At 43.7% G+C, this 27,015-nt stretch overlaps 1 protein-coding gene across 2 annotated transcripts in view; it reads right to left on the reverse strand.

The window, feature by feature from the left end:
- Nucleotides 1-26,468, reverse strand: part of SEPTIN7 (septin 7) — an 88,291-nt gene extending 61,823 nt beyond the window's left edge. For both annotated transcript variants that reach the window (XM_090050162.1, XM_090050161.1), the window contains exon 1: nt 26,317-26,468. In XM_090050162.1, the coding sequence (XP_089906288.1) occupies nt 26,317-26,326 (10 nt within the window). In that variant the 5' untranslated portion in view covers nt 26,327-26,468. The remainder of the gene's footprint in view (nt 1-26,316) is intronic.
- Between the last annotated feature and the right edge of the window lie 547 nt (nt 26,469-27,015).

Below are 27,015 nucleotides of genomic sequence, written 5' to 3' on the forward strand. Positions count from 1 at the left end.
AGGTGAAGAGATCTTGGATATTAATAGAAGGTATAAGTGTCTGTCTTATGCATTAAAGAGAATCAGCCTAAGTTGATTCAGCATTTCTGGCTACATTTTCCTGTCCGGACGCATGCAACTAAGTAAACAATAGCTATTGCTACTGTTTCCCCATTTACAGTTAGTTGTGAGGACTTTTTAATCATCTTACTTTTTCATTGTACCTACGTACAATTAACAGAATCTAATTTTTTCTTTAATGATAAGAAATAAAACCCCACTGAGCTTCAGTTGAAGCACAAAAACTGACAGATGCAATCAAAAACAAAATTACAAAATATAGGTCTGAACTTTTCATTTAGGCAAGATAAATGAGCATATATAAATGAAAGTAAATTTTGTGTCTAAATGCAAGGGCATTAAATATTAGTAACCGCTGGCAGATAACCACACCACGTGAGAAAGCTAGTATTTTCAATATTCTAAGTATATTTTTAAAAACTGCAGGGAAGACTAATACATAATAGAAAGCAATTATCTTAATGTACTAAGCCAAATTTAGTATATACATCAGCTATGTACAAATTACGGCACAATACAGTGTTTGCACCTCTAAGTCAAAGAATTACAAGTGTTTAACAACTTTCCTTTCTTATGGCATTTAAAGCTTTAATGACTCAAGCTCATTAGTAAGAGATCAGAAAGACTGATTTCAAATTTGTACATGTTGACAGCTGAGATGCCTACAGTAATCTTTTAGTCTTCAGATTGGTATATGGCAAGTGCTGAAGAATTTCTTTAAAAACTGCCTTTCTAAATGTGAGAAATGACCCAGTGTATAATATATTAGCTGCTTACAGGGACAAGATCATCATGCAACTTTATTCTGTCACAAATGAAGATTCTAAAAGGAAAAAAAAACTAAATAGTCTTAGGGACGGGGTTGCTGCATAAACTGTCTTCATGTAGCTGAACATTTACAGTTAAAGATACTTTCAGGTACGCTGAGAAGCACAGAGTTAATCATTCACTGAAAACACTTCATGTTGCTAGGGACACTGGAACTTTATACAGAAGTACTAAAAATACCAACAGTGAATATCAGATGATGTTAACCAACTCTCTTCCAGAAGAAATACTAGAACATAGGAAGATGAGGTGACTACAGAAAGTAGAAAGAAAGAAAAAAAAAAAAAGAAGAGGGAGAGATTTGAGCATCAATCTATAGTCTGAACTTACTTTGTTTCAATAAGATAAAAAACTTAAAAAGGTATAAGGGCTGAAAAAAATTAAGAGCAAAAAACAACAACAAAAAAAAGTGAAGAGGAATCAAGTGTTATTCCACCAACAGTGAGAACCCCAACACAAGAAATAAGCATTATTGGTTTCAATACTGAAACATATCATCACAGAGTTTATTTAGCACATTTCTTCATATATTATTTCAAAAAGGTAATTGAACAATAGAAAATAAACTATATTTGACAAATGCCATCTATAGTAATTTATTTGCCAGCTAAGAAAACTTCTGAATAGCACAGAAAGCATATCTGCCACATCTTTTACCTTTCTCTTCTTCCATGGGTATATTTCATCCCACAGTTGTTCTGCAGTTCCTCTCTATGATCCTGCCTCTTGCTTTAACAGTCCATATTATCTCATCCTCTTCTGGAACCGCTCCCTCTATCCTTCACCTACAAAGCTTTTCTACAGCATGCCTTTAAGTAGGGACCTACCTAAACTGTGGCAGAAGTGAGCTGTGCAGCAGCTCCTTTAATCTTACTTTTTTTCCTGCACCCAGACCCTGCTGCAGATTGTTGAAGGGGCTCCATAGGCCCTGCTGTTTGCTGCTGATCATCTAGAAGGCAAAAACCACGGTTTTTAAATATGCCATGGTTTCTGCATCCTGGCCGATCAGCAGCAAGTGGTGGGGCCCCTTAGGCAATCAGCAGCGGGAGGCAAAAACCACAGCAAAATTTAAACTATGGGTTTTGCCTCCTGGCTGATCAGCAGCATGGGCCAGTGGGGCACAACCAAAAGTGCAAGATTAAAGAAGCCACTGTCAAGTGCATTGTGCCACAATTTAGATAGATTCTCATCTACAAGTTACCCCATCAATAGTTTCCTGTTTCCTGCCACTAGATCCACACAAAGGTTTGGAACTTACAGAACACATCTAATCAGAAAACACGTGCGTCGTGGTGGACGTAGCTTTTCTGGACTTTAAGAAGGCCTTCGACACTGTCTCTCATCCCATTCTCATTAAGAAGTTAGGCGACTGGGGCGTCAATGCCTACACTGTCAGATGGGTCTCAAATTGGCTGGAGGGCCGCACCCAGAGAGAGTGGTGGTGGGCAGGTATTTTCCAACCTGGAGGGATGTGGGCAGTGGGGTCCTCCAGGGCTCAGTCCTCGGGCCTGCAATGTTCAACTTCATCAGTGACTTGGACAAGGTGGTGAAAAGCACCTTGTTTAAATTTGTGGATGACACTAAGATATGGGGAGAAGTGGGCACACTGGACGAGAGGGACAAGCTGTAACTAGATCTAGACAGGTTACAGGGGTGGGCGGATGAGAACAGGATGGGATTCAACACTGCCAAGTGCAAGGTGATGCACCTGGGGCGGAAGACCAAACAGCATACCTACAGGTTGGGGAACTCCCTTCTAGTCAGCACAGAGGCAGAAAAGGATCTTGGTGTCATTATTGATTCCAAAATGAATATGGGCTGCCATTGTGGGGGTGCAGTCAGGAAGGCCACCCACACCTTGTCATGCATCCACAGATGCATCACAAGAAGGTCCAAGGAGGTGATCCTCCCCCTCTATGCGACACTAATCAGGCTGCAGTCGGAGTACTGTGTCCAGTTCTGGGCGCTGCACTTCAGCAGGGATGTGGACAGCATCAAGAGGGTCCAGAGGAGGGCCACTGGCATGATCAGGGGGCAGCAAGGCAGGCCCTATGAGCTGAGGCTACAGGACCTGAATCTGTTCAGCCTCCACAAGAGAAGGCTGAGAGGGGATCTGGTGGCTGTCTACAAACTGGCCAACGGAGACCAGCAGGCTATGGGAGAGTCCCTGTTTCCCCGAGCACTACCGGGAGTAATGAAGAATAATGGCCATAAGTTGACTGAGAGTAGATTCAGGCTAGATATCAGGAGGCACTACTTCACAGTCAGGGCAGCTAGGATCTAGAACCAACTTCCAAGGGACGTGGTGCTCGCTCCTACCCTGGGAGTCTTCAAAAGGAGGCTAGATGATCACCTAGCTGGGGTCGTTTGACCCAAGCATTCTTTCCCTCCCATGGCAGGGGGTCAGACTTGATGATCTGTTCAGGTCCCTTCTGACCCTACCAACTATGAAACTATGTCTATTACCTATAGATCACAATGAGAGATAGAATGCACCTCAGGCCCAGTTGTGGATCTGTTCTAGCTGCACACTGATTATCACAATCCTATTTAGTGGTTTTCATGCATTGCAGCTTCTGTATATTCCATGGCCAGTGTGGGTAGAGAGATTTATTTTTTAAATGAAAGGAGTTATTTAAGCTATTACTCAAAAATTTACAAGTCTATTTAAATATTGTGGTTAAAAATGGAAACATATTCAAGTGTACATTTGCTGCTGTTATAAAGAAAGTTAAAACAAGTAACTTATGGAAGCCATAAGCAAAACAAGTTTTCTGAAATACTTAGATAGCTTTTCACAGTACAGCTACCTCTCCTAAAAGTGCAGAGTACTTTCTTTATTACAGTTTATTCACTGGATTCATTTCAGTGACAGGTCTATTCCAAGTTAAATACATCAGCGGTTGTCAACCTTTTTAGACTTGAGGCACTAGTCAGAAAATGCCAGCTCCTAGTTTTTGCTTGATTGTTGTTTTCCCTTAATCAAGAGAGTAATTCTGCTGCTGCAAAGAATTTGGAAAAAAACCGCAACAGGTAAAAATGTTCATAACACTAGGGATTCCTATTTGAAATTTCTAGGTTTATCCTGTGAAAAAAGTTTGCACACTTAACAGTGCTAACATTGCATGGCCCCTCATATCACCCTTCTCACCCTGGTTGAGAACAACTGGAGAACATGGTAAATGAAAATAAAAAAAGCAGGAAAGCTTGTTTTCTTTTTCCGAAGGAGAAGTAAAAAATAAAAGGTGAGGATGAGATCTAGCAGCTGTAAAAATCTTAAAATCTGCAGCAAGTAGAATCAATTTAGTTACAGGTACTTTAAGCTTGAATGCAAAATATGCTTTGATGATCTATTTTCTATGCAAAACATTTCAGTTTTGTTTCAGATAACCAAAAATAAAGCCATTTCCTATAAATAAACATAATTCATTGCTATGTTTGAATTCACTTCTAATTTCTAAGTCAGGGAGCATAAATCAAAAGTAAAAAACTAATCGATAAAGAAAAAGCCATAAATATTTTTCTAAAAAAAAAAGTGTAAAATGTTAGAAATACATGTTGAGCTTTATAATTGTTTAGATAAATGTAGAGATACACTGTAGGCACATCTACATGAGATGTTTACTGAACAGTAGACTATTTAGCTGCACAGCAAACATCTGACATCTACATGTGTGCTCCTATTAGGCTCGAGTAAACTACACTAATTTAGTCCGCAGCAGGATAGAACTTATAAAATACAGGTTTACTCCTGCTGTGGAGTAAAAAAAAAAAAAAATCTCCACAAGAGCACACGGAGCTACAGCCAGCAAGCCTCATGCTGAAAAACTATTGTGCCTCAACCAGCCGGCTGAGCTGGGGAGAGCTGCCCCAGGCTGGCAGGCTGACCCCCCAGGACCTCTGCCAGCAGGGGCTGTTCTGACCTGGTTCAATGTGCTGCACTCCCAGGCGCACATGCAAACAGCACACCTAGAGCAACAAACTCTAGAGTTTATTGCTTCCAGTTAATTGCACATGTAAACAGGCTCTGCATGATCTTGGTTAGAATGCAGTAATAGCAAATTATACAAAACCAAAGGTATCAACCTCTCAAAAGAAAGAGTGCACATACAAACCAAGATGGAAAAAAAGATATTAAATCACAATTTTTTGACTTGACAGTTTAAAAAGAAAAAAAAAAATACAGTTCACCTTCCTTTTGGCTACATGTCTGATTAAAACTTGCAGCTTGGACACCTCTTGAGACAGTCTTGAACTGGTCTGTTGAAAATGGGACTTCTGAACTGTTTCATTCATTTTGCAGAAACTATTTCAGCAAACTTTTACGGTTAGAATGTGTTGCCTCTTCCCCACTAGGTAAAATCCCCTATTAATTCTCTGCTCACTAAAATGTGGATAGGGTACATCTATACCTCCTCATATGGCACAAGGGAACAAAATACTGAGGCACATAGTGCCCAATACAAACATGAAATAAGTAATGTAGCTTCCTTTAAGTAACGTGAAGATAGTTACATTCCATTTTGGGAGGCAACATGTGTGGAGTGGGCAATGCATGTAGCTCTACATCTATCAGGAGTATGACTAGAATACAGTAGGCCTGTGTGAATAGGGAAGCATTTGATTTGGATTAAGCTGATTCAGATCACTGTCCTGAATCGGTTTGGCCAAATCAGCTTTGGAAGATTCGGTGCTGATTCAGAGAGATTTGGTGGTTCGGATTGGCCAGGGAGAGCCGTGGGAGAAGCCCCCATGGCTGCCCTGCCCAGCCTCCTGGCACTTAAAAGAAAAAAAGCCTCCACTCACTGGATGGAGGAGCAGCTATTGCAACCTCTGGGTGCTCACGGCAGAGCTTCCCCCCCCCCCCCCCGCAGCTGTGCAGAGCAGGGCAGTGGGGGACAGCAGGGACAACAGCTCTGCCTGGTACCCGCGTGGCAGCTGCCCTATGGCACAGGTGCTGAACAGTTTAGCAGGACACCATGCACGGCCTGGAAGCTGGGGCCACAGGCTAAGCAGAGCCACCCCAGCTCCCATATAGCATGCAGCACCCTACCAAGCTATGCAGTACCTGCGCCATGGGGCAGCTGCCACATGGGTGCCAGGTGGGCAGGGGGGTGACCCCCGCTGTCCCCCACTGTGCAGGGGGGCTATGCAACAAGCACCCAGAGGCCCCAGTCGCTGCTCCTACAGCTGGTAAGTGTGGGGCTTCCCCCGCACTCCCTTTTTTTTTTTTTTTTTAAAGTGCCAGGAGGCTGGGCCAGGCAGGGGCTGGGTAGGGCAGCCATGGGGGCTTCTCCCATAGCTCCCCTGGCTGTGCCTGCCTCTGCTTCAGTGGGGAGCCATGGGGGCTTTGTCCTACTGTCACTTGACCAGACAGCATGGGGGGGGGGGGGAGGGTGGGAGCAACAAAGGCATGACTCATCCGAGTAGCAGCACAGCATAGCCCCTGCTCCCAGCACTGCCACGCCCATATCCCGCACCCCCCTCGCCAGCTGGGCAGCTTGTCCCAGCCCCAATCCCACCCTCCCCCTAACACCCTTTCCCTCCCTCCTCCCCCAACCCCAACAGACTTACAGCTGGAGCCAGCTGTCAGCTACCTGTTTAGTCTATGGCTAAATCTCCAAATTGATTCAGATACTTCAAATCTATTCAGAGCTTTTACTTGGGCTCTCAATTCGATTTGGATTCGTGGATTCAGTCCCCGAAAATTAGCCCGAATCTCCTCCAAATCAAATCAGCTACTGAAGCTTCACACAGCCCTAGAATACAGCCCCCACAGCTCAGCGACTCGATTGCTATGCAGCAGCAAGGACAGGACAGAGTTCCTCCTTATAGCAATGTAGCGGAAGGGAGGTGCACTCCTGCCCAGCTACTAGCTCCAAGCACAAGAGATTAGGACTTGTGGGAGGGACCTAGGAAGAAGCTATAATATCTAGTTTACTGCTATTTCCTTCCTGTCAACTACCACCCGTTTTAATGCCATGAGACCTCATGGACACTCCTGGTAAACACTCTCCAGAACTCTGTTTCCAGGTTATCTTTATCCAGGAAGTTTTGTATGACTACAAGCAGGAAATGGGCAAACAAGCTGTAGTGCTGCTGGGCCAAAACGTTTAATGTGCTATTACATAATTGTTCAGGGAAACAAGCCAGCTTTGATACATCATTTTGACAAACAGGGACTAGTCTGGGGCAGCTGGGGGATGCAGAAAGGACATACAACATGCTAATGACTCCTACATCCTCAGAGTCTCTTGGCTAGAATTCCTTGTGATGCATGAAAACTTGACTGAAAAATTCCAAATGGTACACATTTTCTACCTCCAGAACACTTTGAAAAGGAAATTAGGGTGCCAAAATCCACCTGGAGGAAGACGTAGAAGCTAAAAGGTGAAGAGATTGAAAGCCAGCACTGTGACCTACTAATGAACTCCCAGATTTATAATGATACAAGCTTTCTAGTTATTTCCAGACAGTTTTGGAAGACAAAAAATAAATAAATAAAGCTACTTCATTACTGGCTTCTTAGCCTAGTTATGCTTTTTTGGCATGCACTCAAGATTTGGCAAGATTAACACCAGTACCAGACTACAGCACAGAATAATTTATTTTTCTTCTAGTAAATGTTTGTGCATACTGAATAAAATAAAACTTTAAAATATTTATCTTTTAAATGGAAAGCAATACAGTTTAAGTGTCAAGTCAACTTTAGAAGAAGGTAATTAACTTATCTCAGAAATTTTGAATTGTGCTCTCAAGACCTGCACAAACATGAACAAATTAGCATTACTCTTAACAAATATCTGTATAGTAGAATTACTGTACCAACTGCAGTACGTTAGTGATTCTCAACCATGGCACAGTGGGGTGCCTGCAGAACCTCTCAAGGGTGTTACCAAGTGCCATGCAATGTTAGGTATGCAATCATGATTTATGAGATAAGCCTGGAGATTTCAAATAGGAATACATACTGTTAAAAACCTTCTGACCTACTGTGGTCTTTCCAAGTTCTTGGAAAGATTACTGTTATGTTTCTGTAGTTTAAAAAAAAAAGTAAAAGCAGCCAGCACTTTCCGAGGAGTGCCTTGAGTTGAGATTCATTGCAATACACTATCATGAGAAGGAAAGGAATGGTCCTTCGAGATGGCAAGTATTTATGTGTGCTCCAGACTATGAAAGTACCAGTCTGACTGAACACAACTCTAACTGACATGCAATATGAATGTGAAAACAGATCCTACAGCTGCTCAAGTAAATAGTATCTGTTTAAAGGTTTGTTTTGCTTTTAAGTGTACTTACCTGAAAAAATAGATCACATTCCCAATAACTGACACCAGCTTGTTTTATACTTGCTGAAGACAGTTTAGGAAAACACAGGTCAGTGTGGTCAAACCTGAGTTAGATGCCCAAAAGAGGGTGGGGAGGGGAAAAGAGGAAACAGGCAGGGCTCTGCTCCAAGGCAGAAGCCACATGTAGATCAGAAAGCAAAATTAAATTTGTGGGGTCACTAACGCCAAAAGAAGTCTGTAGGCTTCTGTGGGCTTTGGATGAGGCATTAATCAGCTTAAAACTCTTGGGGCCAGACCGCAAACTACAAAGAAACATGGACAAGCTAAGATAAAAGTTTGCTGAAGGTCAGAGCAATGTGTATGCAGCTCTTGGAGATCTTTCAGAGATGGAACAGGATGAAGCGGTAAATGCATAGTCAAACTTCTTGTTAAACCATTTCAGATACCCACAGTTCAACTGTATCGCATATTTTAGTCCAGAGTTCACTGTAGTTGCAAAAGCAACTTAGGTACAAAGCGTTAAATTTGTGTATTTGAATCTGGATGTATGACTCAAACAATATATATATATATAAAAATATAATTTTTCTTCCCAGAAGAACTACTACCAGTACAAAACAAGTAGCAGCATTACAATGGATGCTTCCCAGAAGGAAAGCTCAAATTAGCTGAGACACGGACACATCTTTTCACAGCCTGTATAACAATTTATATATATATGCAAATCCTTGTAGCACTACAAAAAGGCTGCGTACAGGCATAGTGTTACAAACATGGCACAAGCACACCAGGGTGGGGCAGAGGGATAGCAGCTGCAGTGGGCTCAATGACAGCCCACTGCCCCCAGACCCAGCTCTCAATGACAGGGAACAAAGCTGCAACACAGCTGACACCCACTAATCACTGTCAAACTACCCACTCCCTTCTTCCTTGGAGAGCTGTTAACGACTGGCCTCACTAATGGGTTCTTCCGAAGAGGAGCAATCCCCTATTGCCCCTTGACTAGAGAGTACAGGCAGTCCTTGACTTGCAATGTTTTGAGTGTTAAACGTTTTAAGAGTGAAACACTGTAAATTGATACCATTTCAAATTTATGACATCCGTTTCAACTTACAATGCTTGATCCGATGCAACACCATGCCAGAAAACAAGTTCGCTGTGTCGCTCATCTCCCTGCAGAACATCTGTCCAAACTTGCTTGGACACTTTCTTTAAGAAAGCAGACAAGACGCTAGAAAAACCTGCAGCCAAGACTCCTGAGAAGACTCCAGCCAAGAGCCCTTCAAGAAGTCCTTCCAGATCAAAATGATTGCTATTTACAATATAAATACATTAATGGAGCTATATTACTCATCTATAATTGACTGAGTACAAAATTCTGGGGCATTTTTGGTGAAAACAGGGTATCAGGCCTTGGTTCAGGAACCAATCCCCCCATTTATAACATTGTTTCTTATGAGAAATTTGGTTCCGAGTCGCAATGTTTCGACTTAAGACACAGTTCTCAGGAACCAATTGTGTCACAAGTCCGAGGACTGCCTGTACATCTTTGCAGTAACTTTTTAGTGCTCCACGTTGGTATGCCTTTTGTGGTACTGCCACTGCTCAAAAGTCCAAATCACTTTATATTCCTAAAGTTAATTCTTCCTTTCACTTCTGCACTACCTTATTTCTTTATTCCTTCCAACTTCCAGTGCCACTTCCCATCCATGGCCTTCTCAAGTTCTTGTTTTCTATTTCTTTCCCTTTAAGTGCCTTTCTTTGTCTGGTCTACTTTGATTTTTATATCCAAAACACAAATAAAAACCGTTTATTTGGGCTGGAAATTTACATATGCACTACAAAATCAGTGGCCCTAGGCTCTCTCAGAACACACTACTGACAGCCCCTCTCTGCCCCTCCCCCCCAAGAAGAAATACAAGTATATTTTAGATGGGATCTAAACATCTCACACTCAGAGCAAAGATTACAAGTTACTTTTAACTTTTTTCCCTCCTCTGAAAAGAAGTGTCAATACTTCTCCTAGGCCTTACAGCCTTTGCTGTAGAGTTGTTTTTAGAGGCAAGCAGTTTCATAGTATGTTTTAGAATGGTATGTCTTGACTAATCTCTAATTGTATAGTAGTAGAAAACTATACTGTAATTACTTGAAACAAGCTATGCTTTATACTGACTGCACAGATTACTATTACATGCAACTTTCTTCAAGAAATTTAAACACAATCTTACTTATCCCATTAAAAAAGTGTTCCTATTTACAACAGTTGTAAAAACACTCCATTTGAGCCAACCCATTTAAATGATGTGAACATTTGTCAAGTGAGAAGCCTACAGTGTACAATTAAGGGGAGGAGGGGGCAAGAGATGACATTTTCCTCAACTCACACCACAGTGTAAAGTACTGGAAATAAATGGAAGCAAAATTCTATGGATGCACTATGAATAAGAATGGACCTCAATTCAGGTTTTTTTGTTTTTTCTTTAAATTGCTAGCTGCCCTTGAATGGCATTTATCCATTGCAGTTGCATTAAGACTTCTTATATATTTGGCTGCATTCAAATTAGGTATTGCTTTGTTTCACTTTGCTTCACCTGAAAGAAGCAAAACGTGCCTGCTCCCAAAACAAGTACTATACATGGCGAGACATTACCAAGAGATGGCTCCGGTGTGTATATCCCAAAATGCGACTCCAGTTTGCATCTATTTTTGTTTCATCACAGAGAGAGAGCACCACATATAGAAAACTCAAGTGTAAGAGAAGGCTGGTGGGAAGAAAAAGGATATGCCCTCAGTTGGAGGGCAGGGCAGAGGAGCAACTTACAGCTTATGCATCTTTGATTCGGTTAGCTGTTGTTTGAAAAAAGGAAAAAAGAAAAGCCTATCTCCAAATGTATCAAAGTGCATTTCTATTCTATCTTCTGCCTCACTTCAAAACCTGAATAGTATGGACAGGTGGTTAGATGCATTTGTCTGTTTACACTAGACTTGTGATTGAAAATCTGTAATAGCTAAACCTAGTTAAAGAGTTATGATATTACACTGTTTTATGTTTAATATTTTTTTAAATTTGGCATGTATTTGTACCTGACGGAAAAGAGAGTTTTTAACTTTCAAATATGCTGTCTTTACTTGAGAATACTGTGAAATGTTGTGCGTTCAATGGGCTCTTATCTGGGAGTGGGATGCTTCCAAATGAAGCACTACGGGGGGCAGGGAGAAGGAAGGGGGTCATTAAAGGCAGTGTTCCACAGCCAATAAATTCAACTTCTGATACAGGAATAAAACTGACAAAGATACAGACACAAGTTATAAGAAATTTACTGCAAACTTCTGGTTTAGTTAAATAAAAAATAGCATGTGTGCACAAAAGTTTTACTGGCTTTCAAGTCAAATTCAACACAAATTCTCAAAATCTACAAAATCTTGTGCTGAAGGGTTTAATCAGTTCTAATAACTCAAACTGAAATCCTCTCCTCTATTATACAGCTTAATCAGTTTAACAACTTAAGAGGTTAAGGGGGGGGGGGAATACAGCCCATGGGCTAGATCTGCCTACTAAATGATTTTAATCTAGCCCGCAGCTGCTCTATGGAAAGTGAACTGTATCTGGCCCATGACTGCCCTGGCTTTTGGCGCCTCTTGCCCTTCTTCTTTCCCCATGTTGCAGCTGGCTGCAGTAGCAGCATCTCTGGCTCCAGTAGCAGCATCTCTGGCTCCAGTGGCCAGGCAGCCACTCCCCTCCCTGCTCCAGCTCACCCTGCCCCATCCTGCAGCTCCAGTATACACTCCAAAGCAGGGGGCACTGAGCTCCTGGCCACACTTCTGCCCAGCGAGGATGTTGTGTGCAGCTTCAACCCTGTGGCTGTTTGAAGACCACACAGCCCAGCCCCCAGTGAAAGTTGAAGCTCAGGTATGGTTCTGCCAACTGCCAGGGAAGGAAGTGCAGGGGAAGAGGCCAGGAGCTGTGGATTATCCATGGGTGCAGCTCCTGCCCAACCCAGCTGCATGCCAGGGACTTGGGGTAAGGGACAGGGTGCAGGAACAGCTGTGAGGAGTTCACAGCCCTCAAGAGCTCACCAGAACTCATTAAGTAGTCCTCCAGCCAAAATAATTGCTGGCCCCTGGCTTAATGATTAATGATATAATTATTTAAAATCTATTACTTGGTTTGGGAAAAACGGTATTTTACAGGAGACAGCAGCTCAGTCAAATCAACCAACCTCTGCAGGGATGCTGAACAGGGAATCAAACCTTAAGATCTTCCTGAAGGGGACCACATCATTCAGCAAATGACTGTAGACTACTCTAAGTATTTACAAGTCTGATCATATTTAGTATCACCAACACGGGAACTCAAGAGCTCAGCAAACTTTGAGTTTGACTGAGGGTAGAAAGTCATTCCCGAGATATGGTTTTGTTACCCTCTGGGCTTCCAAACCCCATTTTGCTGTACTACAAGTCTGCTGAAACCCAAAACTTAAGCTCTACCCCAAAACTTAAGCTCCACCCATGTGCACGCAGTACCGTTATGATGTTTTAGGACATTAGTCCAAAGCAAGCCAGTGAACAATCTATTCTTTTTACTACATGTAGTCCACTACCAAGTTCTTTGTTACCACAAAGCAGCTAATAGTGCCCCACCTGAGCACCCGACTAGTCAGATACAAGTAGTCAATAAAACAATGAAACTTGCTATAACAACCACTTAGTATTAAAATGATTTACTACCCTTTCCATCCATGTTCTACTTATTTGTTGCATCATCTCTCAACATTAAACAGTCCTATCTCTTTCTAAATTCACCAACATTGCATACTCAGTTATGGGTCACAGCACAATTTTTCAGTTACAGATGGATACTTAGACTCAGATTTTTAATAAGGTCAACTGGAATGGGTTCGATTCTACTGGAATTATGCCAATGTATGCCAGACAAATATCTGGCCCATAAGTGTCAAACTTCAGGCTGAAAGCAGAAGCCAGACTGACATATTTTATTACAGTTCATGAATTATGATCATTTTGGATCCTTGACATCCATAGATACAGATGCTAAGTTAAATGATCCAACTACCTTGTGTAGGGCATGGATGTTTCTATGAATTCTCACATCCAAGGATCTGAATTTATGCCCATGATTTAAAGTGCCTGAACAGAAGTGAAGCAATTCATGCTGCCTATCATGACACTGATAAGAAAAATATAATTTTGATTGACAAAGAAACGGAAATTTTGAAAAGGAAGCTTTGTTGCAGTTTTACCTAGACACAGCCAACTGAATTGCAAATACCCTGTTGCTAATAGTTCAGCTAAGCACAGTTAACCATCCATTTGCACACTACAATCTTTTTGTTAGGAAGTCTAAAAAGAGGTATATATAAAATCCAGAAAACCAAAAATGCTCCAAAGCTGCAAAAGTTGTCAGTTGAAAATACAATCAAGGATTTTAAATTTTAGCCTGCCTGCCTCAAGTTCTCCAAATTATCTATGAAATATTTATATAATATAATGCACAAATCATGTACATAAAGCTGATGGTAGTAATCAAGTCAAATATATATTTTACCTCTGCATAAAGTTTAAAGGGCATTGCTTCTTCTTTACAATAGATCATTAGCAAGAAGAGATACTAAACTTGTAGGGAAGTTTATCTGAAAGCAGATCAAGTCTGATATCAAAGTAATCAGTATGACAGTTGAATGTCTATTTGAAAAAACTGTCTAGCACACTTTACAAGCCCAACAGTATTAAAGTAAGTTGTCTCCCCCATCTAAAAATCAAACACTATGAACTGAAACCAAATCTATTTTAATCCACACTATACAGATGCATTAAAAATATGGAGTTAGAGGAACTGGATTTAAAGACATTTCCTTTAAATACTAACTTCTAATCTGTAAACTATACATTTCCCCCCCCCTTCTACAGAGCTATTCAACTTGATCCAGTCCAACTCAATTATTTTCTTTTTTGGCTCTAGCTGGATGAATGAAAATGCAGGAAGTCTCCACCCCAAACCAAAGAAGCCCTACAGATACAAGCCAAGAAAAACATTAACTGTTGAATGAATGCGAATCAACAGTTTTAACTTAAAGGAATCTCAATCAAGACAAGGAAAAAAGTGGCAGCATTAAAACTAAGTCCGCCTTGGCAATAAAGCCGAGGTTCTTAGAATGCAATTTCGACTTCAGACATACTTGCTCCGCTGCCAGTGAGGATGAGAGGATATAAACTGTTGGCAAACTGAGACAGTTTAAATGTTTATAATTGGAGCGGCATTGCTTACTGCAGCAGAACACAGGGAACAAGTATAAAACATCACTTTAGAAAAGAGTAAGTTACACATTCCTTTCCTTAGGCAAGTATTTTATGTATGAGGTCAAGCGCTTTGATATACTGCTCACTTGCACAACTTCAGTATTTCTGTATTTGTGCTGTACTTGTGGGGGGCCAGAGTGTGGAAACAAACATTGCTGTATTCATATTGCATGGATATCAAAGCACAAACTGGGGAGAGGATATCCTCAGATAGAATAAAGGTATAATAGAGGGAGTTCGTTTATTTTGTTTAGGAATACTGGATATTTTTTTTTTGATTTTTTTTTTTTTTTTTTTAAAGATGGAGGCTGGGTAGTGAGAAGAAATGGAAGAATTGTTCAAATCTTTCTAGTAAACTCATGAGTTAATTCCAGCAGTGGTTCTCAACCTTTTTGTACCAGAAGCCATTTGTAAACATCAATGGCCGGACCTGACTCAGTGCCCCTCACTCCCGACCTCCTCCTGTCCCAGGCCTCAGCCCCCTAGTGTGTGGGGCAGGTTGGGCCCAAGCAGCCCCTCACAGGCTGGACCGCTGTCAGCCTGCAAAGGAAAAGCCATAGTTTCCCACATTTTTCTCTGTTAAAGGAGAATCCATTTTTAAAGTTTGTTGACCCATTTTTAAAAGTCTGTTTGCAACCCTTTCATATATTCTTAAAACTGACTTTTGGGTTGTGACCCACAGGTTGAGAGAAATGCTGAATTACAGCATTTGGGTGATATCTGACAAAACACCCAACCTTAAAAACCAAACAAACAAAAACACCCTTTGAGTTTTGTGCAGTTTTCTTTCCTCAGGTCTTACAAATAACCTGTTACAATACATCTGTCTCCAAGTCCTCTTTCATTCCAAGCCCACCAGTTTCCTTTCTGCACGTAGGAATTAAACACCTCTGACACTATAATGGCCTCAGTTTTGTTCCACCTTCCTGACCCTTCTCTTTTTATGTTAACCAATGCACCTGTGCATATACATTTAGCTTCCCTGCCATACAGGGGCTGGGGAATGGGGGTGGGGGCAAGGGGACAACCAATTCAAAGCTTATCAGGGTCTGTCAATGTTGATATACTATTGAAGCAACTGCTTGAAAAGATGCCATATCCACAGGCCTACCAACCTAAATGTTGCAAATCCCTCAACTGGAAAAAAAAAAAAAAAAAAAACACACAGGAAGAACAGGCTCTAACTAGGAAATCCCATGATCACCTAAAATGCCATTGAGCTTTGCTTCAAATGATGAAACTTAATCAAAATATATCCCTTGATTGAGTAGGTCTGGAAAAGGCCAATTCATACAACACCTAGATGATGCAGTGATGAGCTCTACAGAGAAAGACCAGACTCATATACTTGGATAAAGACACAGTGGCATGTCATACTGTAACTACAGACTAATGTTCTCCATAAACTATTTTTCACATGGCCACTTTGCCCAAGCAAATGTGTTTAAAGGTTTCACTTCTAGGTTTAAAATGGTTTGTGGGGGCACCAACACCATACAAGTCGCAACTGTCTCAATTCTCCGTGCCTTCCAGTTTTAATATAAATCAAGCAAAACATTTGTAACCAACCCTGCTTGTAGGAAGAGGGAAATCTGCCCCCCACACTGTTTCCTACCCAATTTTTCCCAAATATATGAGATGCTCTGCACTGTGGTTTTAACCACTGGATTTGTTTTATAGCTTATTTAAAATATACTTAAATGTTATGTTTCAGCACAAACCATGATCGAAGAAACTAAATTTACAAAGCAACAAAAATTAAGAAAAAAAGGAATGCATCAACAGAAATGCCTTTGAAGGCAACTGTCCCAAACTAAGTCTTGACTGGTTTTGAACTGGTCTTGACTCCTCCTCGCTTGCTGGGAGGAGGCCGCTGCCTGGTGTCCGGCCGGGTCAAGCCCCCGCCCAGGCCCCAACTTGGCCCAGCCCCCCCCAGGGAGAGAGAAGAGAAGGAGGGGGTACTCACCAGTCCCCCTCCTGTAGAGCAGGGCCCCCCAAATCCCGGGCAAGGCCCCCCTGGCCTGAGAAACCAGCATCCCCCGACGGCAGGCCCACTGCGCATGCGCGTAGTTTAAAAGGGCCCGCCAAACAGGGAGGGAAAAAAAAAAAAAAAAAAACACACTCAGGTATGCTCTGGAGTGGTGAGAGACGCGTGGGTGAAGCCCGCTGCACCCCTACTCCCCCAAAGCCCCACACACACCCCCTCAGCAGCCGCCAAGCCCCCTGCCAACCCCCAGCACAGCCAGAGGTAAGCGGGCTCGTGGTGGGAAGGAGTTAAGTCCTCGCTTGCTGGGAGGAAGCCGCTGCCTGGTGCCGGGCCGGGTCAAGCCCCCGCTCAGGCCCCTACTTAGCCCAGCCCCCCAGGGAGATAGAAGAGAAGGAGGGTGTACTCACCAGTCCCCCTCCTGTTGGGCAGGGCCCCCCTGGTCTGAGAAACCAGCTGCCTGGTGCCGGGCTGGGTCAAGCCCCCGCCCAGGACCCTACTTGGCCCAGCCCCCCAGGGAGCCCCGCAAACAGGCTGCGCAAACAGGCGCTCGAGTTAGCGTGGAGTTCGCATGGGGGAGGATGCGGGAGGGCACGAGACCCTGCCTGCGACCCCCCCAGCCATAGCCAGCCCCAGCCGTAGGCAGCCTACCAGAGGCATGACACGCATGGCCATGCGCCGCACCCCGAGGGTCCCCTCGGGCTCTGTGGCCCCTCCATTGGGCACCTCAGAGACGGCCACGCAGACGGAGCCCCTGGCTCTTGGCTGAGGGGGCTGCCTGTCCCTTTTTCAGGCTCTGGGGCCCGGGAGCATGGCCAGCTCCCCTTGCGGGGTCTGCTCCCTACTGGGGTCTCTGGCGCGCCAGCTGGAGGAGCTCCAGGCCACAGTCCAGAGACTGCGTGCCATCAGGGACTGCAAGCAGGAGACAGACACCTACTGCCAGGCCCTTCTCCCCCGGGAGCCGCAGGGGAGAGCTCCGTCTCCCTCCATGACTAAGGAGGACTCTGGGACCTCCCGCTCTGCCCAGTCAGGGGCATGGACCAAGGTGGTCAAGGGCCCCAAGGCTCGCTGCACCAAGGGCCCTCCCTCGCCAGAGCTTGGCAACAGGTTCGCATCTCTTGCAGCCCCAGCAGAGCCTGCCCAGTTGCCAGCTCCCGCAGGCAAACCAGGCTCGACCGCAGCTACTGGCCCCGCTCTCCCCGAGACAAAGTGAAAGGTGTTTGTTGTGGGAGACTCCATCCTGCGGGGCACTGAGGGGGCAATCTGCCGCCCCGACCCCTTAGCCCGGGAAGTCTGCTGCTTCCCGGGGGCCCGCATCCGAGACATTGCGGAGAGGATCCCACAGCTCCTCCAGCCCACAGACCACTATCCCATGCTCCTTATTCACGTGGGCACCAATGACACGGCTCGGAGCACCCCCAGCCAGGTCATGAGGCGCTACGGGGAGTTAGGAGTGGGGCTTAGGGGTCTGGGAGCTCAGGTGGTGTTTTCATCCATCCTCCCAGTCTCAGGCTATGGGCTGAGGAGGGAGAGGAGGATCCACACAGTGAACCAAAGACTGCGGAGCTGGTGTCATCGGGAAGGCTTTGGCTTCCATGACCACAGCCCGCTCTTTGGCGAGAGAGGCAGCGAGCTGCTGGGAAGAGATGGCCTCCACCTCTCTCCCCTGGGGAGGAGGCTCTTCTCAGCCAGGCTGGCTGACCTGCTCCACCGGGCTTTAAACTAAGCCCGCTGGGGGATGGGGGGACTACTGCCACTGCTGGCCCACTGAGCGACCCTTGCAAAGCCAGCAGACTAAGGCACTTAAGGGAGCCCACCCCTGCCCCAGCCCTGGCACAATCTGTGGGCAAGGCAAGAGCCCCCAAGGGGACACCTGCCTGCCTGTAAACTAATGCCAGGAGCCTGGGCAACAAGCAGGAGGAGCTCGTCCTCCTGCTCACTGCAAAGAAATACGATGTCATTGGGATAACAGAGACCTGGTGGGACTCCACCCATGACTAGACCATGGGTATAGAGGGCTATACCCTGTACAGGAGGGATCGTGTAGACAAAAGGGGTGGGGGTGTAGCTCTTTATGTGAAGGAAAGCTACATGTCCCTGCAAGCTGATGTTGACGACTGGCATGGACAGCTAGAGACCCTCTGGGTAAAAATTCGTGGGGAATACAGCACAGGGGACACAATGGTGGGAGTCTACTACAGACCTCCCACTCAAAGTCCTGAGCTTGACCAGGAGTTCGCCCAGGAACTGACTGAGGCTGCTTGCTCCAGGACCTCAGTTGTCATGGGTGACTTCAAGAACCCGGACATCTCGTGGGAAGATCACTCAGCAAAATCCGAGCGGTCGCAAAGCTTTCTCTCGTGCGTGGATGACCTCTACCTGACTCAAGAAGTCTATGGGCCAACGAGAGGCAAAGCGCTGCTCGACCTGGTACTGGCTACAGGGGACGACCTAATCAGCGACCTAGTGATCGATGGGAAGCTGGATGGCAGCGACCACGAGCTGATCACCTTCACCATCCGCTGTAAAGCTGGCAAGTCAGTCAGCAACACAGAAGTCCTTGATTTCAGAAAAGCCGACTTTGACAAGCTCAAGAGGCTAGTCGGTCAGGCCCTCGGGGACCATGACCCCAGGGTGATGGGAGTTCAAGAAGAGTGGTTGCTCCTCAAGGAAGCGATCCTCAAATGCACAAGCTAAATCTATTCCAACACGGAGGAAAGGCAGCAAGAAGGCACAGCAGCCCCCCTGGCTCTCCAGGGACCTAGCAGACCTCCTGTGGCTTAAAAGGAAAGCCTACAAAGGATGGAGGATGGGATTCACCTCCAAGGAGGATTACTCCGCGCTGGTCCGGTCCTGCAGGAACCAAACCAGGAAAGCCAAGGCTGCAACTGAACTCCAACTAGCTTCAGGCATCAAGGACAACAAAAAATCCTTTTTCAGATATGTGGGGAGCCAGAGGAAAAGCAAGGGCAATGTTGGACCCCCTGCTAAACCAGATGGGGCAACTGACACCCAGGAAAAAGCCAACCTATTAAATAGGTACTTTGCGTCAGTCTTTCATCAGTCACATGGGATGCCCATGCCTGCTATGGGACAGGGAAATCTGGGTGAGGGGGATCCCCTACCATCCATCAATGCTGACCTCATGAAGGAACACCTTGAGAAGCTGGATACCTTCAAGTCAGCCGGCCCTGACAATCTGCACCCCAGGGTACTCAAGGAGCTGGCAAGCGTCATAGCCCAGCCCCTGGCACGGATCTTTGAAAACTCCTGGCGCTCTGGTGTAGTGCCCGAAGACTGGAAGAAGGCCAACGTGGTGCCGATCTTCAAGAAAGGGAAGAGAGTGGATCTGGCTAACTACAGGCCCATTAGCCTGACTTCTATCCTGGGGAAGATCTTAGAAAAGTTTATTAAGGAGGCCATCCTTGAGGGACTGGCCCAGGCTAACATTCTAAGGGACAGCCAGCACGGGTTTGTTGCGGGTAGGTCTTGTTTGACCAATCTCATTTCCTTCTATGACCAGGTGACCTGTCACTTGGACAAGGGAGAAGAGGTTGATGTCATATATCTTGACTTCAAAAAAGCCTTTGATCTGGTATCCCATGATCACCTCTTGGCCAAACTGCCCAGTTGTGGCCTTGGCTCCACCACCATCCGCTGGCTGGGAAATTGGCTTCGTGGTCGGACCCAGAGGGTTGTGATTGATGGCACTCATCATGGTGCCCTGTGACCAGTGGGGTCCCTCAAGGCTCTGTCCTTGGACCCATACTGTTCAACATCTTCATTAACAATGTGGACACTGGAGTCAGGAGTGGACTGGCCAAGTTTGCCGATGACACCAAATTTTGGGGCAAAGCATCCACGCCAGAAGATAGGCGGGTGATCCAGGCTGGCCTGGACAAGCTCAGCAAATGGGCAGACGAGAACCTCATGGTGTTTAACACCGATAAATGCAAGGTTCTCCACCTTGGGAGGAAAAACCTGCAGCACCCTTATAGGCTCGGCAGTGCTACGTTGGTTAGCACTACAGAAGAAAGAGACTTGGGGGTCATCACTGACCACAAGACGAACATGAGCCTGCAATGCGATACTGCGGCTAGTAAAGCGACCAAAATGCTGGCGTGCATCCATAGATGCTTCTCGAGCAAATCCCGAGACGTCATTCTCCCCTTGTACTCGGCCTTGGTGAGGCCGCAGCTGGAGTACTGCATCCAGTTTTGGGCTCAATTCAAAAAGGATGTGGAGAAGCTTGAGAGAGTCCAGAGGAGAGCCACGCGCATGATCAGAGGTCAGGAAAACAGATCTTACGATGACAGGCTGAGACCCACGGGACTCTTTAGCCTGGAAAAGCGCAGGCTCAGGGGTGATCTGATGGCCACCTATAAGTTTATCAGGGGTGACCACCAGGATCTGGGGGAACGTCTGTTCACCAGAGCGCCCCAAGGGATGACGAGGTCGAACGGTCACAAACTCCTGCAAGACCGTTTCAGGCTGGACATAAGGAAGAATCTTTACTGTCCGAGCCCCCAAGGTCTGGAACAGTCTGCCAGCAGAGGTGGTTGAAACACCTACATTGAACACCTTCAAGAGTAAATTGGATGCTTATCTTGCTGGGATCCTATGACCCCAGCTGACTTCCTGCCCTTTGGGCAGGGGGCTGGACTTGATGATCTCCCGAGGTCCCTTCCAGCCCTAATGTCTATGAAATCTATGAATCTATGAAATAAGGCTATGATGCATAAAGGGACTGAGGCACAGTGATATTAATTATTTTCATGTTTAACTTTTAGGCACCCAGCTCCCAGAGTGGATTCACATGTTAGATGGCAGGATTCCCTGCGAGAGGGGTAAGATGTGTGTTAAGAATGGGATTCACAACAGCCAGCACACAAAAGTAGAGGGACTATGGCAACTGAGTCAAAATACTGACTCAGTTCAGTCTTTAGTCTGAAACCCTGCCTCTTCTCGGGACTTCAGCACTACTGTGCAACCCTCAAGTTAGATGACTGCAAGACTGGAATTCAGAGTCCAAATCCTTCTTGGCACCCAAGTTATCCTTCTGTATACAGATTAGTAGGCTCATTCATGTCTTAAAACACAAGGAAGTGACGTTCATTCAACTTTACAGTAGAGGTTAAAGCATGTGCCTAACAGTTCAGGACACAGACTCAATACCACTCCCAGACTTAGGGGCTTCAAACCTATACCTGGCCAGGAGACTGCCCCAACCACTAGACTACAGGCAAAGCTGGAATAAGGCCATTTCCATCCATCTTGTTCAGACTGTGCAGTAAAGAATTCAAGATCTAGAAGTGGGGTGATGAAGGATGAGCACAAGAAGAGTGATGAGATCTTTTATATGGGTGTCTCAAACACATCCACACAGGAGCCTAGAGCCCCAAGTTTAGAGGTTGTACTGGAATAACTTCTCATTCTGGCAAGCCTCAGCTCCACTGCCCTTATAATGGACCTTGCAGCTGCAGCAAGTGAATCTCTGCCAGATCTAAGTAACATCCATATTGGGTTGTAAATGAAAATTTAGATCTCCCTTTCTATATAAAGGGCTAACCTGGAATATCCCTTGCCCCAAAATGACTCTTTCCACAGGCAATCAATTACAACAAAAGAATTTATTAAGTAGATGAAAAGAACTATACAAGAAAAACCACAGGTTTGGTGACAGAAGTAAAAAGAGACAAGAAAAGTCTTTTTTACCCTCATCAGGCCATCTTCTAGCCCTCCTGAGAGACTTCCCAGCACTTCCAGAGTTCAGCCTTCTTGGTGATTATGTCAGCCCTGACCGCTACCCAAGATTCAAAGATAAAGTGCATGCTACAAACTAGCTTCCTACATCACCTCTAACCAGCTCTCACCACCAGCAGTCTCATGGGTCCCTGGAATCCTCCAAAAAAAACCCCTCCTTTTCTCCCCAAGACATGTGAAGCCCATCTGGCTGAAGGGTTATTTCTCTTAGTAGCCTCTCTACTGTGGAACAGATTTCACCGCTGCAGGCAGACAATATCCTGGGCTGCCCAACCCAAAAATGTCTCCTTTTGCCCACATCTACAAGTAAGAATTGTTTTTAAGTAGACATTCCTTAGTCACTTGGCTAAATCATGCCCAAATTTATAAAGATACACATAGACACAATACCATAATCTGTACAGCAATAAAAGCAATGTAAATAGAAAGAGCAGAACATGAGTTTTCCCAATGACAGCACATATCAGTACCATAGAGTACAAAGAAAACATTTGTGACATGCCACAACCCCCTGAAACATAATGGGGTTTGTGACCATGGACAAGTATAGAATTGGGTTCCGGTCCTCATTTCTGAGAGCTGCTTAAGCATTTTGCACTAAACTCATTGATAAAATGCAGAAACAAGGGCAATCAGACTTTATGAAGACTAACGTACAAAATAAGCAGTCACAGCAGTCAAGGTGGCCTTTTGGTCAATGTAAGGCCAATTGCCATTTTAATAAGGTTGGACCTATCTGGCATCTGATGCCTGCCTTACTGACAACTAAGGCTAAATTTAGGTGAAAAAATGTTTGAGTGCATGACTTAAGACATGTCGTTTACCTAAACAATTTAGTGGACACAAAAATGAGAAGATTTTTCTGTTCTTAAAATAGCAAAGCATTTCAAATGGGTTCTCAAGTATTTTGACAAGGTTCAGGCATCCTTAATGTTTGATACTTAAAGACCAAGATTTGCAAGGACAAAGGTACCATCTACATTTCTTCATCTATGATCTTAACTTTAGAGATTCTCCCCCCACAAATTTAGATATAAGCTTTTAAAAAAAATAAGTATCACAAAAAACCCATTGATTTTGAAAGCATCCAGCATTATGCATTAGTTTGAGATTATGCCTAAGGGAAATCAACAAAGGATGTCTATTTTTGTCCAACACCGATAAGTAATTTTAAATGAACTAAACAGAACTGAAACCTTGTTTTAGCTACTGACATAACTATCCAGGAATTAAACAGGATAGCATCTAGATGGTTTCAACTGTCTATTTTCCCATGGAAATGCTTTTAAGTTTAGAACAAGTTACCTTAGTTTTTAGTTGACAACAAAACGTGCTTTAGAGACAGTCTGAAAAAGACAATACAATTTTCCTATCTGCAAAAAGTACAGGTATGCTTCGAGCAACCTATTATCTATATAATGTCAGACAAGAGCACTTACAGTTAAGATATTTCTATCTTCTATTAAACAGAGGATACTTTTGCAATTAGAAGTTTACTATAATACAGAAAGAATAGCCCTTCCACCAACATGTTCTTATTTTTTCGTTGCTTATATGTACTTTACCTTCAGGTCAAAATTCTTCAAACTGGCACACTAACTACTTCTATATCAATTTCAATGAAGAACTTTCCCTGGTCTCAAAATAAATTATTCTACAGTGAAAAGGTCTGAAAGATTCACACAGCAGCAAGCAACCCAATTATAATTTGTACCACTCATCTAGCTGAAATACATCATCATCTAAAGATGTCTAACTGGGCAGTGTATAAGTTTTGGGGCACATGTCCAACCTAAAGTTACCAGTTTCCTGCCAGCCAAACTCTGTGAAAGATCTGGCATTAATCAAGGAAGCAAATAAAAAAAAAAACAAAAACAAAAAAAAAACAACTATTCATTTTTTCCACTCTAATGAATATAGAAATTAATTCCCCCTTCCAATCAATAGGGTAACTTTCTTCTTCGCCACCAAAACAATTCATAATGCCTCTCCAAATAATTAAATACTGAGTAAATCCTCCAAAATAACATATACTGTATTATCTTACCCTCCACAGTGACCAGTTTAGGCTGCTCCTGTGAAATTAAATGAGGGTCCTCAAAAACTCTCATGCAGGGAAATAAAAGTCCTAGCTCCTCAGGAAGACCTTTCCAAGAGCATTCTTTGTCACACATACATCCACCAAAGCAGCAAAGAGATGTTCACCATAACCTTCAGCAGACAAACCCACTATTCCCTGACAACAGATATATTTTTGCACGTTTAGGAAGACATCACTATAGGAATTCTCTAGTTCACGTTAATAAGGCTCTCCTGCAATAAAAAGCATGCAACAATTTCAAATCAGACTCTGCAGAATTTGATATAGTGCTTAGCTAGTAAAGTTTGTTGACCAGCCTGAACTAAAACAATGAAGTCCTGCCCCTTGCATGTATGTCTACACGTGCGCTTTAATGCATGGTAGCCTATTTTACAGTGCATTAATCATGTCAAAACTAATGCTAATACGCTCAAGTGCAGTAAAAACAGGCTACTGCACATAAAACATCACTAAAAAAGCATGTATTGTCAATACCAGGAGTTAGGGCAGCCTAATGCACATTTATTTAGTACCTCACATCAGAGGTACTAAATTTAATGGACAGTAGCAAAAGCGCATTAATGAATGTGTAGATGCGCCCTATGGGTTGTCTCACAGCTTAAGAAGGGTTTTTTCTACTTTATATTTTCAGAAGCTAAGTGGAAAAGCACAGTTACTACTGCCAAAACACAGGAAACATTTGCTTTGCAGCCTCAAAATAAATAGCAAATTATTGGAGTTGGCTATCTTTGTGTAGCAATCCATTAATACCTTACTTCAGTTTTTTTTTAAACAATTTAGACAATAAAGTATCATTCAGTGCAATTTCTACACTACAAAATAAGTGAAAAAAGGCTAACTCTCACTCTTTGCCACCCTCAAGTATAACCTGTTTTTCTCTTTTTGGTATGCTCATGCATTACTTGCATTTTTCATTCTAGAACAAATACATAATACACTAACACTGAAGGAGCTACTAATAAAAATATAGCTAACAGCTAACAAGTGAGTATTTATGTGCAACCACACAATAAAAAAAATGGAGGGGGAGGGGAAGGCTAAGAGAACATTTTAGTTAATATTCCAGAAGGCTATTCTAAGTCAGAGTCAGGATATCAGTGCTGCAGGGAGCAAGGGAGTCTGCTGACATAACACCTAGCTAGGAGGGGGGTTGAATGGACTGCCCATGCAGCATGAGCAACTGGGAGGTGGGGAAAGGGGAGGGCAGGGAGGGGGAAGAGCTCAACTGCCCACATGGCGCACAAACCTATATGGTGTGGGGGGAAGAAAGGGCAGGGGAAAAAAAACCCAAACAAAACACCAGGCTGCTCACGTGGCCAGGAGGATGAAGGAGATGCACAGCAGGTAAGAGCTCTGGAGATGTGTGGCCCCCAGGTCCGCAGCAAACTCACTATGGGGCTCCCAGCTGCCCAGAAAATAGACAGCCCCAACCTCTATATCAACTATTGCTGCAAGCTCTCTGCAGGCTTCAAGGAAAACACTCTGCTCTGTTTACAGTTGGGGTTTTTCTGCAACCATGCAAACTAGAAATGCTTCTTTAAATTAAGGTTTATGGTTCTCTAGCAAATTTTGTGGCCAAAAGAAATACAGGATACAAAGAATCCTGATTACAGGTGATGTTTAAGGGGAAAAAAGAAACCAATTTGACCTTTCAGATCCCCAGCTGGATTTCATGCACTAACAACTAGAAGATACATTCCTACTTATCAGCTGGAACTCAAAAATGTTTATACTGCCAAAAAACACTCTGCCACCATTTTCGCAGTAGACCCATATTAGTATTTTTCTTTATGAAAAAGCACAGATTCTGTTGAAAGTTGCTTATCATCCCCATTTCATTAATTAAAATGGCAAGTACTCTAATGGGGTTATCTGAATGAAGCATCAATAGCTGCAACATGTAAAATTTACTCCAAATGTAGTCTTCTTATGAAGATGAGTCACCATCCAAATGCGTAAAGAAAATAACTTACCTACTACCATGAGTGTGAATTCAAATCCTCTCTTCACAGACTTTCTGTAAACTTGATTTGGGAGATTTGCAAATCCCACATATCCTTCAAGGTTCTTCTGTTGCTAATAGAAAAAGAAGCATTTGAAGCATCTCTAATAGCTGTTAATATTTTTAAGAATTATTACATCAATCTAGGAAATTCAAGACATTTACACATTATACTGTAAACTTGTTGCTGTAACTCAGTAAATTCTGTTTAAGAGTTTATTTTTGCCTCTGACAAGCAACACTGAGCAAAAGGCTGGCTAGCTAGTCAGGTCTTCTACACTGGTAATATGTTGCATCAGTATAGCCACATGGTGATCATTCCAAAACTTCACTGATTGAGAACAGGTTTACAATTCTTACAGGATAAAGGCATCTAAAGATGCAGATGGGTGCCTTATGGGATTTTCAGAAGCATATAGACAGGTTTAACTCCCAGCAGAACCAGTCATCCAGCTCTCAGTATGATGAACATAAGCTAAATACCTTCATAAATCTAGCTCATGGCGACTAGAAACCACCTGTCAATCAAAAACCAATTAATGTGTCCTCTTAAAGAGAATCTTTGCATTTTAACTATGACTTATTTTAGTGTCACTGATTATTTTTTATATTTATTTTTCCATATGTATCATGCATATCTATGATAGTTTTAAAATTCTAATTTTGTACA

Source organism: Crocodylus siamensis, chromosome 5 (assembly GCF_052110815.1).
Source record: "Crocodylus siamensis isolate JL-2025a chromosome 5, ASM5211081v1, whole genome shotgun sequence".
NCBI lineage: Eukaryota > Metazoa > Chordata > Crocodylia > Crocodylidae > Crocodylus > Crocodylus siamensis.